We start from the raw sequence: 16,910 nt of genomic DNA on the forward strand, positions 1-16,910 counted from the left end.
TGAGTCAGGAAACTTGGCAACCCAGAAAACTAGCTCCCAGCCCATCTGTGTGTGTATGTATGTGTTGGAACAGGCTGACTCACCCCTCTTCTCACAGTCTGGAATAGAAGCAGCTGGTTGGGGCACCTCTCCCACCACTGGGAGAGGGAGTGATGAAGATGCTTCCCCCACAGAACCCCGCTGCCCCCGTCCTATCCCCCTTGTCGGGAATCAGGCCTTTCTGTCTCTATCCCTGTACTGTGTTACCTCAGAAGAGCCCTCGTCCCTCACTCAAATGGACCTCTGCTTACCAACCTACATGATGTACCAGGTGGGCCCCTGCCTCTGATTTCTCATTGGTATGTAAAGAGATGACTCATTTTAGAGCCTTGGACCTATGCCCAGTGTCCCTCCACCAGGTGACTCAATATCAAGATAGAAACCACCCCCGATGCCCCTCCAGACGTGAAGGTCTGACTCAGGAGCTGGGTGGCAGCTCACCCTCGGGGGCAAAACATATAAAAAGCACCTATGACGATAACTAAAGCTACAGGGCTACGGCTAACAATGCCAGGCCTGGTGTCACACACTTCACATATCATGAGGTCATATCAAACAGCCCCCTGGCTACAGTCAAGAGGTAGAGGCTGGCAGACTTCTGAGCCTCAGTGTCCTCATGTGTAAACGGGGCCATGGCATCCCTTATCGCTCAGCGTTAGTGAGAAAGTGAAGCATTGAAACGGTGTCAGGGCCTGGTCCGGAACAAGTGCTCTATGTATGAGAGATTTCTTATGGAAACTTCAATGCAGCGGAAGTCCTTCTCTCAAGGTAACTCAGCTGCGATGCGGCAGACACAGGTCTTGAACCCACACCTGTGGGATTTCCAAGTCTTTCAAAGTCTGTCCCGCCCCTGGGTAAAGAATGGGCGCGGGCTGAACTCGTCACTGGGAGTTTTAGGGAGGCTGAAATGGTCACTTGAGGGTAAAGGAAGGTTGGATTAGTCACAGGGGGAGTAAGGAGGGGCCCCACTGGTGCGCCATCAGGAGCACAGCGCTCCCGACCCAACGCGTCGGAGTTTCCGGCGCTCGGGGGATGCCCGCTGCCACGGCGAGGGGCGGAGTCAGACAGGGACCGGTCCGGCTCCGCCCCGTTACGTCACGTCCTGTGTGGGCGGGCCTTCGGGGCTGTCCCGGGGAGGTGGGGAGAGTATCGGTTAACCCTTGCCTGGCGGGGCCGGCTGGAGCTCGGCTGGCCGGAACCCGGGAGTTGGGGCTGGCCAGCCACACCCCTCGCAGGATTTAAAGGGGTAGGAGAGGCCGGGTCGGCCGAAGCCTGAACCGAAGGAGCGGGCATGAGGCGCTGCCCGTGCCGGGGGAGCCTGAGTGAGGCGGAGGCCCGGGCGCTGCCCGTGGCAGCCCGCATGGGGTTGGAGGCGCCGCGAGGAGGGCGGCGGCGGCAGCCGGGACAGCAGCGACCTGGGCCCGGCGCAGGGGGCCTGGCGGGGCGGCCGGAGTGGGGCGGGCCCTGGGCCCGGACTGCGGGGTCCAGCCTCCACACCGAGCCCGAGAAGGCCGGCCTCGGGCCTGATCCGTGGACAGATGGTCCACAGACAGAATTCTGGACAGACGGACAGACTGAGCCCGAAGCAGCTGGCCTCGGAGCAGAGACGGAGAGGCCCAGTCAAAAGACGGACCCAGACAGGTCCAACCTCCAGATACATCCAGAAAGGAGCTGGTCACAGTTGGAGACGACCAGTCGCTGGACGGAGACTGAGACAGATGGCTTTGGGACTGATCTGCACAGGTCAGACCTCCAGTCGCAGCTAGAGAGGGCCAGCCTCTGGACACAGCCGGGAATTGATGGGCCCTGGATAGAGCTACAAACACATGGGTCACAAACTCAGCCAGAATGGGTCAAGCCCTGGGTCAATAACCTCTGGACCCGCCAGAGCAGGTCCAACCTCCGGACTCACCCAGAGGGAGCCTGTCCCTCAACAGAGCCAAGTGCGGATGGCTCTTGGAAAGAATTGTACACTGATGGCTCCAGGACACAACAGGATACTGAAGATCCCTGGACTGAGGTACACATTGATGGCTCCAAGACACGACAGGATACTGAAACAGCCAGGAAACAGCCTGACACAAGTAGTTTCCCAATACAAGATACTGATGGCTCCCGGACACAGCCTGGCACTGATGGTCCCCACACAGCACCTGGGACAGACTGCCTTTTGGGAGAGCCTGATGATGGCCAATTAGAGGAACCAGAACCTGAGGAGTTGTTGACTCATCTGTCCTCTCACCTGAAGTGTAGCCCCCTGTGCCCCGTGCCCCGCCTCATCATCACCCCTGAGACTCCTGAGCCTGAGGCCCAGCCAGTGGGACTCCCCTCCAGGGTCGAGGGAGGCAGTGGTGGCTTTTCCTCTGCCTCCTCTTTCGACGAGTCGGAGGATGATGTGGTGGCCGGGGGCGGAGGTGCCAGCGATCCTGAGGACAGGTCTGGGGTGAGTGGGACCCATCCTGCCCTTGAGCCACACCCCCCAAACCCCTTAGCCCCCTGACTCTGCTTGAGAAGTTGTCTACCAGTGTCCTGGGAGTTACCGACCAGCAATGTCATCTCCAGGCACCTCTTCCATCCACTGGCCCCTTCCCTCCGACAGTAGCCGGGTTACTAACCCACTCCAGGCAGCCCCTCCTAATTCTCCCCGTTCCCCTTCTGCCTCTGCCTCCAGTCCTGGGGTCTATAATGGAAGGCCACTGACCGACTTGATGGGGCCCAGGAACCCCTGAAATTGTACAGCTGAGTGAGTCTGTGCGTGTGTACCCACATATTCTTGTAGCAAAGGTCTATGACTTCTTTTGAACCCCTGGAGAGTCTGTGACCGCAGAGTCTGAGGACCACTGGACAGGAAAGGTGCACTTTCTACCCCAAATTTCTTAGTCTGGGGCCTGTGGCTGCCTTAAAGGGTCATGAACCTTCACCACCCTTTAGGCCGTTTGTACATTCTTTTAGGGAGTGAAGTGAGCCCCCAGCTTTCGTCAGATTGCTAAAGGGCTGTGGGAACCCCAAACGCTAAAGGATCCTCGGCCTAGCAAGGGGTCCGCCTGGTCTCCCCTCTGTCCCTCAGGTCCCCAAAGGGCTTCCTGCAGACTCTTGTTTACATTGTCCACCCTCAGCCCCAGCTTGGGTGCGGTTCTCCCCTGGTGAATCAGGAGGGCTGGCAGGGCAGGTTCAGGGAGGGAGGGTCAGAGCAGAGGCAGGTGTGAAACCAGAGACCTCACGTGGGGCTGGGAGCGGAGTCCATCAGCCAGGGAGTGGGGGTGGCTGGCTGGAATCTGTTCTGAGACTGTTCCGTTCCCTCACCCCACATGCCTTTCTTAGGGACGTGTTCACACATGTGGCCACAGCTGTGAGAGGCAGACCTGCCTCGACGTGCCTGTGCCCGTGCAAAGGAGCTGACCTTCCAGCACCTTCTGCCATTGCTTCTCTCTCTGCCTGCTCTGCACCTCCTTGGCATCTCAGAACGGCTGAGCTGGAAGTGGGTGAATAATAATAATAACAACAGCTAGCACACACTCATGTCCAGCCCTGTGTTAAGTAAGCTCTTTGCTCTTATTAGCCCATTTACTCCTCATAGCAGCCCTGTGAGGTCAGTTACTATTTTTTAAATTTATTTTTATTTCTTTTAGAGACAGGATCTTGCTCTGTTACCCAGGCTGGAGTGCAGAGGTGGGATCATAGCTCACTGCACCCTCCAACTCCTGGGCTCAAGGGATCCTCCTGCCTCAGCCTCCCAAGTAGCTGGGAGTACAAGTGCATGCCACCACACCCTGCTATTTTTTAAACTTTTTGTAGAGATAGGGTCTCACTATGTTGCCTCCAACTCCTGGTCTTAAGCGATCCTCCTGCCTCGGCCTCCCAAAGTGATGAGCTTACAGGCATGAGCCACTGTGCGCGGCCAAGGTAGATATTATTATTATCCTCTTTTACAGATGAGAAGACTGAGGCACAGAGAGGCCAAGTCACTTGTCCAAGGTCACACACCTTGGAAAACACAGAGATGCAAACCGTTACTGTATGCTGGGCACTATTCTAAGGGCTTTAAAAGTGTTAATTCTTTGAATCCTTAGAACAGCACTATGAGATTGGGCTTATTATTATCTCCATTTTACAGATGAGGAAACTGAGGCATAGAGAGGTGAGGTCACTGGGGTTGGCCAAGTCAAGTCAGAGCAAGGGTTCTAACTCAGTGCTGGCTGAGTTCCAAACCCATCCTTTTCCCCCTGTGGTGCGTGGATCCGTCCCTACCTTGCCTCCCTCCCAGGCCTCCCTAGCTCCAGTTATCCTCAGCGGCCCAGCTCTGATCAGACGCTTTCCCTGCTCAGGTGCCTTCCATGGCTTCCCAGGGCCTCCCCAACAGCGATCAGGAGTCGGTGCTGCTTTCAGAGCTTCCTGCCTTCAGGCCTCTTCCCGGGTTTGGCTTCCTTCTCTCTGTGTGACCCTCTGCCGTAACCGAGCCTGAGTACATGCCGTTCCTTGAATACCCTGCTGTCGTCCGGCCGCCACACGGTGCTCAAGCTGTTCCCACTGCCTGGAATACCCTTGCGTCCTCCTCCCTTAATTCCAAATCCCACTTGACCTTAAAGGCTGCACTTCCCTCCTTCCTTTCCTCCTTCCTTCCTTCCTCCCACCATCCTGTTCTGATCAGACAACAGTCAGTCCCTGAGTTCCTACTATTTATCTGGCGCTGTGTCGGCTCTGCTGGGAACACAGCAGTGACCAGGACACTAATGGGGCTCCTAGACCAGTGGGGGAGCTCTGAGTGGTCAGGGCTAGGCAAGACAGTGACAGCTTGGAGTGGTCAGAGCTGGGATAGGGGAACCCCAGCAGGTTGTAGAACGCAGACAGGCGACTGGCCAGACTTGGGGTATCAAAGAGGGCTTCCTGGAGGAGAGGGCATGAGAGCTGAGAACATCATGAAACCATGAGAAAGCCCAGATGAACTTTTGGATCTAATATAAAGGAGAGAGAGAGAGAAAAAATAATAATAAATCTATTTATGATTAAAAAAAAAAAAGTCTCGGCTGGGCGTGGTGGCTCACGCCTATAATCCTAGCACTCTGGGAGGCCGAGGCAGGTGGATTGCTTGAAGTCAGGAGTTCGAAACCAGCCTGAGCAAGAGCGAGACCCCGTCTCTACTATAAATAGAAAGAAATTAATTGGCCAACTAATATATATGGAAAAAATTAACTGGGCGTGGTGGCGCGTGCCTGCAGTCCCAGCTACTCGGGAGGCTGAGGCAGCAGGATTGCTTGAGCCCAGGAGTTTGAGGTTGCTGTGAGCTAGGCTGACGCCACGGCACTCACTCTAGCCTGGGCAACAAAGCGAGACTCTGTCTCAAAAAAAAAAAAAGTCTCAACTAACTTCCTTCAATCCAGGAAACATTTTTGGAGCTCTTATTGTGTGTGCCCGGCCATGTTCTGGGGACAGAGTTGTGACCATGACAGCCCCAGTCCCTGCCCTCATAAGCTTGTAGTCTAGCAGGAGTATAGTGGGTAAGCCCCAAGGCAGTGGGATCAGACCAGAGCTAGAACCCCAGCACTGTGCTGTGTGATGTTAAGCAAGTGGGTTCACCTCTCTGAGCCCATTTCCTCCTCTGTAACACAGAGACAACAATTTTCCTGGGGTTGTGGTTTTCAGATTAAGTAGGTTATGGCACACTGAGACTTTGTCATTGTGCCTGGAATGTTCCAGGTGATTAGTAAACAGGAACTTTTATTAATCACCTCTTCCCCACGTCTGGCAGCTGTGACAGGGACGGACTAGCCTTTCCTGAATCCTGAATTCTAATACTCTGACTCCCTGTTAGCCTTCCCAGTGTCAGATGTCTGCTAGGTAGCAGGGCTCTGAGGGGGTAGGAAAGAATGTGCCCTTGACCCTGGGTGGGAGAGGGATGAGCCACACAGCTTCCTTCTCTGGCAGTGACCCACTCTCCCAATACTTGCTATACTTGTGTGTGCTGTGTGTTTGTGTGTTCATGAATCAAACACTAACCATGTCTTAAGCTCTTGGTTGAGTCAGCATGGGGCAACTAAATCTCTGTTTTCTGTTTGCTTCTCTGGTATTCTATTGCTTTCTCTCTCTCTCTTTCTCTGCCTCTATTCATCTTTTTGTTTTGTCATTACCTTTTATCTATGTCTCTCTTTCTGTCTTCTTTTTGTTTTTTTTTTTTTTTTTTGAGACAGAGTCTCGCTTTGTTGCCCAGGCTAGAGTGAGTGCTATGGCGTCAGCCTAGCTCACAGCAACCTCAAACTCCTGGGCTCAAGCAATCCTCCTGCCTCAGCCTCCCAAGTAGCTGGGACTACAGGCATGCGCCACCATGCCCGGCTAATTTTTTCTATATATATTAGTTAGCCAATTAATTTGTTTCTATTTATAGTAGAGATGGGGTCTCACTCTTGCTCAGGCTGGTTTCGAACTCCTGACCTCGAGCAATCCACCTGCCTCGGCCTCCCAGAGTGCTAGGATTACAGGCGTGAGGCACCGCGCCGGGCCTCTGTCTTTCTTTTTTAGCAACTCTATGCCTATCTCTATTAGTCAGGGTAGGCTAGGATTTGCTGTGGTAACAAGCAACCTCCAGATCTTAGAGACTTACAACACAAAGAATTACTTTGGTTCCCACTACACATTGGCCATAGGTCAGTGGTGGGTGAGGGTCTCTGCTCCAGGCTGCCTTTACGCAGGGCCCAGGCTGCGGGAGCTTCCGTTTCTCCTCACACTCCCACCTATGGAAGGTGGAGGAGTTGGAGCCATGTGCTGAACAGCTCTCATCACTGCCACAGTCTCTGTCTCTGTTCCTGCCTTTGTTGTCACTTTGCCATATGTCTCTGTTTGTTTCTCTCTCTGTGGTCAGCCTTCATCCATCATTTTCCCCAGAAGATCTGACCTGGGTTGGGGGCACAGATCGGGACTCCAAGTTTGGGGAGTGTGTATGTGCGGGGGAACTTTGGGGGGTGTTACCACAACCAAACCTGGCCTGTCCTTACCTGTAAGGGAAAGCCAGAGAGACACATACCAAGGAAGTGATGATGGAGAAAGAGAGGGAGAAATGGACAGAGATCTTCCCCACCTGTGCTGAGGCCTTTGGGGGCTCTCATGATTGCTGAAGTGAGTGGGGCTCTCTCACCCAAACCAGCTTGGGAACAGTGATCCCAGGCAGCCCCCCTGGCCCTGGAAAGACCCCAGTTCCACCTTCATTTCCTTTCATGGCAGCACCCCCGTCTCCTTCCCTCCCTGGCCTTGGCTCTGACCCCACCCTGCTCTGCCCCACACAGAGCAAACCATGGAAGAAGCTGAAGACTGTTCTGAAGTATTCGCCCTTCGTGGTCTCCTTCCGAAAACACTACCCTTGGGTCCAGCTCTCTGGACACGCCGGTGAGAGTGGGGCTCGTGGTGGACGGGGCTGGGCAGAGAAACCAGGGCTAGGAAAAGGGCTGCTCTCTGTAGTTTAGTTTCCCCACCCGTAAGATGCTTGGTGACAGTCCCTACCTTAGAGTGCTGTGATGGACAGTGCCCAGGCCTGGCCGTTCGTATTTCAGGGCGGAGGGCTATTCCCTGTTATTCTGGTGGAGAGGGGGGAGCTTCAACTGTGGGGACAGACAGGTCTCAACCGCCCCATCTGTTAATATGGAGACAATCTCATCTCCCTTGCAGGGTTAACTAAAGAGTTAAAATCAAAATGTATATTGAAACTGAGACACTGGCCCCGTATAAATGGAAATTATCGTTCCCTGTCCTCACTCTGTGTCCAGAGCAAAGTAGGCCCTCAATAAATAGCAGCTATAATGGCTTTTCCCTAGGAGATAGCAAATGTCTCCAGCACATGGTAGCATAATGCCTAGCACACTACTGGCTCCTCCATGTAGTTGCTTGGGCTTCCTTGCAGTATGGTGGCCTTAGACTAATCAGATTTCATACATGGCAGCTCAGGACTGCACGGGCAAGTGTCTCTGCCAACAAAGAAGAAGCTATATTGTCTTCTATGACCTAGACTTTGAAGTCACACAGTGTCACTTCTGCCATAAGCCCTCCAAAATCCAAAGACAGAGAAATTAGACTCTACTTCTTGGTGGGAAAATTCTAAAAGAGCATGTGGGACAGGAAATACAGTAGACATCTTTGGAAAATATACTCTGAGAATACAGTCTGCCACAATAAGAAATTGGAATTCTAATCTACACTAATTATCTGCATGGTCCAGGAAGTGCGAGATTTATAAATTCACTTAAATAGGCCGTGGTTGTTAGCACTTGGGGACTTTAGGCAGAAGCAAATGCAGATCCTCTCTGGAGAGTCCTGCTGTCCACTCAGATCTCACGAAGTTCTCACAGGCGATCATGAGCGCACAATCCCAAATTATAAATCCCTGTGCTATGAACAGGGCTTCGGTTAAGCAGCAGAGCACAGAAAGAGGTCCTTTCCTCTCCACCCCTGGCCACAATTTTGAGAGTCGCAGGGAGGGACTGCAGGAGGGTGAGGCAAGGTGATGGTGGCCAGGGTCTGATGCATACAGGGAGACGGGGACGATTCTCTTTCTGATCCAGTTTCTGATTGTCGCATTGATCCTGCTGCCCATAGGGAACTTCCAGGCAGGAGAGGATGGTCGGATTCTGAAACGCTTCTGTCAGTGTGAGCAGCGCAGCCTGGAACAGCTGATGAAAGACCCCTTGCGGCCTTTTGTGCCCGCCTACTATGGCGTGGTGCAGCAGGATGGCCAGACCTTCAACCAGATGGAAGATCTCCTGGCAGACTTCGAGGGCCCCTCCATTATGGACTGCAAGATGGGCAGCAGGTGGGGTCGGGGGCAGCCGTGAGGCAGGGGTGGAGGGTAGGGGGTGAGTACTTTAGAAAATAGTCAATTTTCAAAGTCTTACCAGTGTGCATTCCCACCAGCTGTGTATGAGAGTTCAGTTGTTCCATATTCTCACTAGTACGTGGTATTATCTGTTTTATTAGTTTAAACCATTCTGGTAGGTTTGTAGGGGTATTTCACTGTGATTCTAATTTCTGTTTCTCTGATGACTGAAGAAATTGAGCTTCTTTCCATATGTTGATTGGCCATTGGAAATTCTCTTTTAAAAAGGGCCTGTTTGAATCTTTTGCCCATTTTTCTGTTGGGCTTTTCCTTTTAAATCTATACTCCTTTATGTATTCTGGATATAAGTCCTTTGTTGGATATATATACACACACACACAAAAAAAAATGTATGTATATATTCTCCTCCAATTCTCCCATTCCACTCCTTTTTTTTTTTTTTTTTTTAGACAGGCTCTTGCTCTACTGCCCAGGCTAGATTGCAATGGTATCCTCCTAGCTCACTGCAACCTCAAACTCCTGGGCTCAAGTGATCTTCCTGCCTCCTGAGTAGCTGGGACTACAGAAGCACGCCACCACACCCAGCTAATTTTTCTATTTTGAGTAGAGACAGGGTCTCACTCTTGCTCAGGATGGTCTTGAACTCCTGAGCTCTAGCGATCCTCCCGTCTTAGCCTCCCTGAGTGCTAGGATCACAGGCTTGAGCCACCGCGCCTGGCCATTCCACTGTTTTAATAGTGTCTTTTGGTGAACAAAAGTACTTTTAATTTAGTCCAGTTTGTCAATTTTTTCATTATGATCAGTGGGTTTATGTTTAAGAAATCTTGTCTGCTCCAAGATCAAGAAGATATTCTCCTACGTTCCCTTCTCCAAGCTTTACTGTTATAACTTTCACATTTAGACCCGTGATCCATCTAGAATTAATTTTTGTGTGTGGTAGGAGGTAGGGACAGGGGTTCATTGTTTCCCATACGGATGTCCTACTGACCCAGTACCATTTACTTAAAAACTTCCCCTTCCCCGCTAACGTGCAGCGCCTTCCTTGTCATAGCTGGGTGGACATCCATGTGTATCTGTTTGTGGACTCTCGTATTACGTCGATGTATTTGTCCACTCTTGGGCTGCGTGGTAGCTTTATGGTATGTCTTGACATCGGGAAATAGAAGCCCTCCAGCTGTGTCATTCATAGTTTGCTTTGTCGCGTCCTCTGTGTGCTCAGGACCTACCTGGAGGAGGAGCTGGTGAAGGCACGGGAACGGCCGAGGCCCCGGAAGGACATGTACGAGAAGATGGTGGCTGTGGACCCCGGGGCGCCCACCCCTGAGGAGCATGCCCAGGGTGCGGTCACCAAGCCCCGCTACATGCAGTGGAGGGAAACCATGAGCTCGACCTCCACCCTGGGCTTCCGGATCGAGGGCATCAAGGTGAGGGCCGGGAGCTGGCCCGTCATAGGAGGGCCCAGAACTGGGTCTGAGGTTTCTCGGGGAACATGGGCATCAGGGAAGGCTGGAAAGCAGCAAGATATGGAGAGGGTACAGGAGACCGCAGAGCGTGAAAAAGCCAGGGCTAGGGAGGTCGCACTTCTCTGTCTTGCCCACATCCATCAGAGCCCACGTTTTGCTTTTCCATCTGCTCGAGCATCTCCCGATTCCATCTTCTCTCTCTCCCCGTGGCCATGTCCCAGTCCAGCCCCGTCTTCTCCTACCCCAGCTTCTCGGGGCTCCCGGGACCTGGTCTCCCCACAACACAAGAGCAATATAAGTGTTTGACTAGCTAGTCACACACTTGACAAGTCAAAATAATATTATAAGAAGGTATACAGTGAGAAATTTCCCTCCCAACTCTGCTGCTTCCCTTCCCATTCCGTCTCTCCACCCTCCTGCCAGCTTGCAGGGAACCACTTTATCAGTTTCTTGCATTTCTTCCTGAAAATACAAATGAATGCAATTGCATATCCTAAATTTTCCTCAGTATTACACACTGATTGGCACTCTCTTTTTTTCACTTACCAGTAATATCCTGGAGAGTTTTCCAGAATATTCCATAGAGAGCGTCCGCTTTCCTTTTTTTTTTTTTTTTTTGTTTACAGCTGTTTAATACCCTCTTGGTGAAGGTGCCACAGTCCCCAATAGATGGACACATGGGTTGTTTCCATTTTTTGCCATTACAATGCCTCAGTGAATCACTTTGTACATAAGACATTTTGCAAGTGTGTAGGTTCAGCTGTGGCCTGGATTTCCAGCAGTAGGACTACTGGGCCAAAGATGAAATGCCCTGGTGATTTACTAGGGATGACCAAGCTTCTTTATTGTACATCCCACCCGCAATGCACGAGATGCTGTTTCCCCATGGCCTCGCCTAAGCCATCTAAGTTGCAAATCGACTATGACCTTCTCCTGTTCAAAACCCTTCCATGGCTCCCTAGCACCCTGAGGAGAAGTGTCATGGCCTAGAGGGCCGTCCAGGGTCTAGCTTCAGCTCTCACTCCTCTTCCTTCCTGTCTACCTGCAGGCCCAGTGAAGCACTTTCACTTCCTGGAAGTGGGCCTGTGTTTTCCTGCCACAGGGCTTCTGCACGTGCTGGTCCCTCTGCCACATTCCCTCTGCCGTTGCCCTGGTCAACTCTCATTTTCCTCTCACCTTTCATATTTCGCTTCCTCAGGGAAGCTCTCCCTGATTTCCATCCTCCTCGATCAGGGCTCTCTCTTTGCCTCCTGTTAGCCCCCTGTCCCCTTTCGTTATTCACACCTTCCTTTGTGACCATCTTATTTGACGTCTGCCTCCCTCAGACATTGTCAGGCTGTGTCTGTCCTGGTACCGCCATAGTACCAATGCCTATGTAGCACCTGGCACAGTGTGGCCAAATGACTTAGGTGGCTTCTCTCAAACATGAAAAATAACATTAGTCCATTTCCTGAGTGCTGACTGTGTGCCAGGCACCGTGCTCTGCATCCTACACACCCGCTCTCCTAATCCTACACCAGCATTAGGAAGTAGAGAGCAACACGATCCCCATTTTCCAGATGAGGAAACTGAGGCTGAGGCAGGTGAAGTGACTTGCTTAAGACTGCCCAGCTAGAAAGTAGCTGAGTCACTACTCAAACCCAGCTCTGTGCCCTTCCAAAGTCCACTTTGCTAGACTGGCTCGACCTGGAGCTTCAAGGTTGGAAGAATCTGGAAGGCTGGTTGCTGAGGATCGTGGCTTGGGACTGGGTTGAGCTGGACTGGGCAGGTGGGGTGGCTTCCTCTGAACAGCAAGCAAGCGTGGAGGCAGGCAGGTGGCCCCGGGAGGTGCCTGAGCTTGCTGGATATTGGGGCTGGGAAAGAAAAGGCATGACACTGCCCCTTCGCCCCTTGCCCCACAGAAAGCTGATGGGACCTGCAACACCAACTTCAAGAAGACGCAGGCGCTGGAACAGGTGACAAAGGTGTTGGAGGACTTTGTGGACGGGGACTATGGAATCCTGGTGAGTGGGATACCCCATGGGCCAACATGTAGCAGCTTAAGACAATCAGCATTTATCGCTGCCCCCCGAGCCAATGGTCTTGTGCTATGGGTGGGGCTTGGCTAACACTAGCTGGCTTTGCTCACACAATCTGCAGTCAGCTGGTGGCTTGGCCAAGGCCGGCTGGTCTGTAGTGGCCTCTCTCATGTGTCTGCCAGTTGGCACACCATTTTGGCTCATGATCTGAGCGTACATGTCTCATGATCCAGCAGCCTAGCCTGGGCTCGTTCTCACGTGGAAACAGAGGACCAAGAGAGCAAGTGCAAATGCAAGGCATCTTGATGGCCAGGCTCAGAATGGTCACTGTCCTTTCTCCCACATTCTTTTGGCCAGAGCGGGTCATACGAGGAAGCCTGGATTAAAGGGACAGGGAGACAGACTCCACCTGTCCATGGGATTGGGTATTCGTGTAATCCACTGTCTGTACCTTCTGGGTAAATCCTCACTCGCCTTGCCCCCAATTTCGCCAGGATGGCTCCCCGATCCCATCCTGGCTGGAGTCTGCCCACTCCTTTGGGGGCCCGGGATGAGGCCAGAGGTCAAGGGGGACAAGGGCCCATGCAGTGTCCCTGCTAACCGGGGAACCCTCCCTCTCCCATGCAGAGACAGTACGTGGCACGCCTGGAAGAACTTCGTGATGCTCTGGAGAACTCCCCCTTCTTCAGGACCCACGAGGTGTGAACTGCGGCCACCATGGGCGTATGTGGGGGGGGATTCAGGGCCCTGGGGGTCACGCAGGGGAGGCCGCTGACAAAGTTATGGGCCAAAGCTATGAAAAGGAGGCCTCATATTTTGGGGTCCAGCAAAGGGAATTTCAGGCAGCTGTGATAGTTGGGAGCATAGACTCAAGTCCAGGCGGCCTGGGAGTGAAGGCTGGCTTACCTAACTCTTGTGCCTCAGTTTCCCCCTCTTGAACATGGGAGGAACATTAGTACTTTACTCATAGGGCTGCTGAGGTGTGAGACCGTAGAGCGACGTTTGGCACCTAGAGCGTGTTTAACTCCTACCTCTTACAATTATTGTACAGTTATTTATAATTATTGTTATGCATTGCCCCTTGTTTGGTGGCTTTTGCCCTTCCCTTTCCCCCACGCTACCAGCCTGTCTCTTGTGAAACATTCATCTCTCCGAGGCTGTGTGGGACAATCTGTGCAGTGGTGGCATCCTCTCCTCTCTCTGGGCTGTCTTCCCTTCAAGCCCATCACCCCTTCTTCCTGATAGTGCTGACTTTTCTGAAAGGGCATGGATCTGGGAGCCAGGCCAACCTGGGTTCCAACCTCAGCTCTGCCACTCCCTAGTCCATCCTGGGCAGCCATCCTAGGAGGCCTCAGTCTCCCGACCTATGGAGTCGGGTAACAGCAACATCTGCTTTAGTTAAAGCCTGGCCCATAGCAAACCATGGGTTTGTGACAGCTGTTACTGTCACGTTTGTTTTTATCAAATGTCACCCTTGTCATCCTTGTCACTCATTTCAGGCTTTATGTAGAAGTCAAAAAGAGGTAGTCTGGGGACTCCATCTCTTCTGTCCTTGTGTTTGGTTTCACCTATTTGGTGACTTAACATTTTAAAAACTTGAGTTGCCACCATTTAAAATGTGAGGCTTAACACCTAAATCGGGCTTCCAGTTTCCTCTGACGATGTGGGAGACATGGCAACGCTCTTGCCAAATGCCAACAGCCATCGAGAGCTGGGCAGTGTCCATCTCTTCTGACAGGTGCCTGCTGACCTGCTCGGTAATCGGGGTTTTCTAGGAGCAGTGATGTTTGCAAACTGACTTAGAAAAAGGGAGGGACCAACAATCCTGGACTTAGATGAAAATAAAAACAGCATCCACTGAAGGCTCACCGTGTGCCAAGCACCACGAGGCACTTTTGGAGTGTGTGGATCACGGAGCGCTGCCAGCCAGTTAGAATGGTGCACAGCTTAACACATTAACTGCCCTGTGAGTTATATTTAACTCACGTTAGTTCTGAGCCCGGGGCCTCGTGAAACATATGTAACTCAGTTGTCTCTTTATCTTGGGAGCCACATGGTGTGCAGACAACTCAGGCTGCCATGCTACAGCACACGTATTATGTCATGGGTGGCCCCTAGGCAAAACCCTGTAGTTGGTTCATGAAAATCTTCCTTGTTGATGTTCTTATTGTTACAGTTAATACTGACAATTTGGCCGGGCGCGGTGGCTCACGCCTGTAATCCTAGCACTTTGGGAGGCCGAGGCGGACGGATTGCTCAAGGTCAGGAGTTCGAAACCAGCCTGAGCGAGACCCTGTCTCTACCAAAAATAGAAAAAAATTAATTGACCAACTAAAAATATATATACAAAAAATTAGCTGGGCATGGTGGCGCATGCCTGTAGTCCCAGCTACTCGGGAGGCTGAGGCAGGAGGATCGCTGAGCCCAGGAGATTGAGGTTGCTGTGAGCCAGGCTGATGCCACGGCACTCACTCTAGCCTGGGCAACAAAGTGAGACTCTGTCTCAAAAAAAAAAAAAAATACTGACAATTTAGTTGCATATTAAGTCATGCACAAAAAACAAGAAAAAAATAACAAATTTTTCATTAAATTAGAAAGGATAGTTTTGTTTTTGAAGTTTTTATTCTATTTTTGTAATAAAACACCATGGCCTTAAGAGAAAAAAGTTTTTTTTCTAGTGTGGCAGTCAATGTGTTAAAACTTATGAATTGTAGGCCCGGCGAGGTGGTTCACCTGTAATCTTAGCACTCTGGGAGTCTGAGGCGGGAGGATCGTTTGAGCTCAGGAGTTTGAGACCAGCCTGAGCAAGAGCGAGACCCTGTCTCTACTAAAAAAATAGAAAGAAATTAGCTGGACAACTAAAAATATATAGAAAAAATTAGCCGGGCATGGTGACACATGCCTGTGGTCCCAGCTACTTGGGAGGCTGAGGCAGTAGGATCGCTTGAGCCCAGGGGTTTGAGGTTGCTGTGAGCTAGCCTGACGCCACAGCCCTCTAGCCCAGGCAACAGAGTAAGACTCTGTCTCAAAAAAACACAAACACTTATGAATTGTTTATTTCTGGAATTTTCCATTCCACATTTTTGGACTGTGGTTGACCAAGGGCAGCTGAAGCTGCGGAAAGTAAACCCACAGATTGGGGGAATGACTGCATTATTCTCACTTTGTTTATGAGGAAGCAGACCCATAGAGAGGTTAAGACACTTGCCAAGGCCGGGCGCGGTGGCTCACGCCTGTAATCCTAGCACTCTGGGAGGCCGAGGGGGGCGGATTGCTTGAGATCAGGAGTTCAAAACCAGCCTGAGCAAGAGCAAGACCCCGTCTCTACTATAAATAGAAAGAAATTAATTGGCCAACTAATATATATATAGAAAAAATTAGCCGGGCATGGTGGTGCATGCCTGTAGTCCCTGCTACTCGGGAGGCTGAGGCAGGAGAATTGCTTGAGCCCGGAAGTTTGAGGTTGCTGTGAGCTAGGCTGACGCCACGGCACTCACTCTAGCCTGGGCAACAAAGCAAGACTCTGTCTCAAAAAAAAAAAAAAAAAAAAAAAAGACTGCACAGCCAGTCAGTGGCCAGCCGGGATTTGAACTCAGGCAGCCTGGCTGTCAGCCACACTGTTCCTCCCCCTCACCTCTGGTCTCTCCCCCTGCAGGTGGTGGGCAGCTCCCTCCTGTTTGTGCACGACCACACCGGCCTGGCCAACGTCTGGATGATCGACTTTGGCAAGACGGTGGCCCTGCCTGACCACCAGACGCTCAGCCACAGGCTGCCCTGGGCTGAGGGCAACCGTGAAGACGGCTACCTCTGGGGCTTGGACAACATGATCCGCCTCCTTCAGGGTCTGGCCCAGAGTTGACCCACTCAGCCGTCTCCAGGTTTATCAGATGGTACCAGTGCGCTGGAGGAGCCCTGAAATGCCATGGGGGCCTGAGGTTGGCAACGGGGAAGCTGACCCCCAAGGATGGGAGAGGTTGTGTCGTATGCCAACGTACAAAGGCCTTGGGAGACCAGGTAGCATCTGGTCCCTTTGTGATACAGGGACTGGAAGGACCAGGGAGGGGGCATGATGAGGCTTATACAGTGAGACAGCAGAATCATAACAGGTCCCCAAGGTTTCTCAAGGGCTGCTGGAGGCCACAGCCAAACCACACTGCCCTGAGAGGAAATAGTTCAGAATTCACGCGGTCAGGTGTGCCACGGTGCCTGCGGCTGTGTAACCTGCCTCCTTGTCAGCCCCTCCCAGCAGCAAGCTGGCTCCCCAAGGCCAGGGCCTGGGTCAGGTTCCCCTCTGGTGCCCCAGAGAATGAGGCATTGTTTGTGAACAAATGCAGGAGCCACTTGTCCACCTGGGGAGAGTGACAGCCCAACTCTTCATCTGGGAGCCATTCAAGGGTTTGACACCTTGGGAGGGCTGATGGCGCTGGGTGGGGCACAGTGCCCTGTTGTTCTGCCCTGCCATGGCCTTCTGATCCTCCCTACTCCTCGGGGGACTCTGCTGACCTCCTGCAGATCCAGAGCACAGCCACATCCCAGCACTGTGATGGTATCACCTGGCTCCTCAGTACCGCAGGT

At 52.2% G+C, this 16,910-nt stretch overlaps 1 protein-coding gene across 2 annotated transcripts; it reads left to right on the plus strand.

Moving 5' to 3' along the window:
- The first annotated feature begins 1,212 nt into the window (after positions 1–1,212).
- On the plus strand, positions 1,213–16,733 carry ITPKC (inositol-trisphosphate 3-kinase C). Of its 2 annotated transcripts, XM_012774543.2 has the most exons (7): positions 1,214–2,482; positions 7,314–7,413; positions 8,617–8,830; positions 10,074–10,278; positions 12,219–12,320; positions 12,963–13,034; positions 15,991–16,733. In XM_012774543.2, exons 1-7 carry the CDS (start codon positions 1,331–1,333, stop codon positions 16,192–16,194), a joined length of 2,049 nt encoding a protein of 682 aa, XP_012629997.2. In that variant the 5' UTR covers positions 1,214–1,330; the 3' UTR covers positions 16,195–16,733. The 2 variants fall into 2 exon arrangements, with proteins under 2 accessions (XP_075849213.1, XP_012629997.2); XM_075993098.1 differs by lacking the exon at positions 12,963–13,034 and having other exon boundaries at positions 1,213–2,482.
- Positions 16,734–16,910: the final 177 nt, after the last annotated feature.

The sequence above is a fragment of the Microcebus murinus genome, chromosome 16 (assembly GCF_040939455.1).
Source record: "Microcebus murinus isolate Inina chromosome 16, M.murinus_Inina_mat1.0, whole genome shotgun sequence".
In the NCBI taxonomy this organism is placed as follows: Eukaryota; Metazoa; Chordata; class Mammalia; order Primates; family Cheirogaleidae; genus Microcebus; species Microcebus murinus.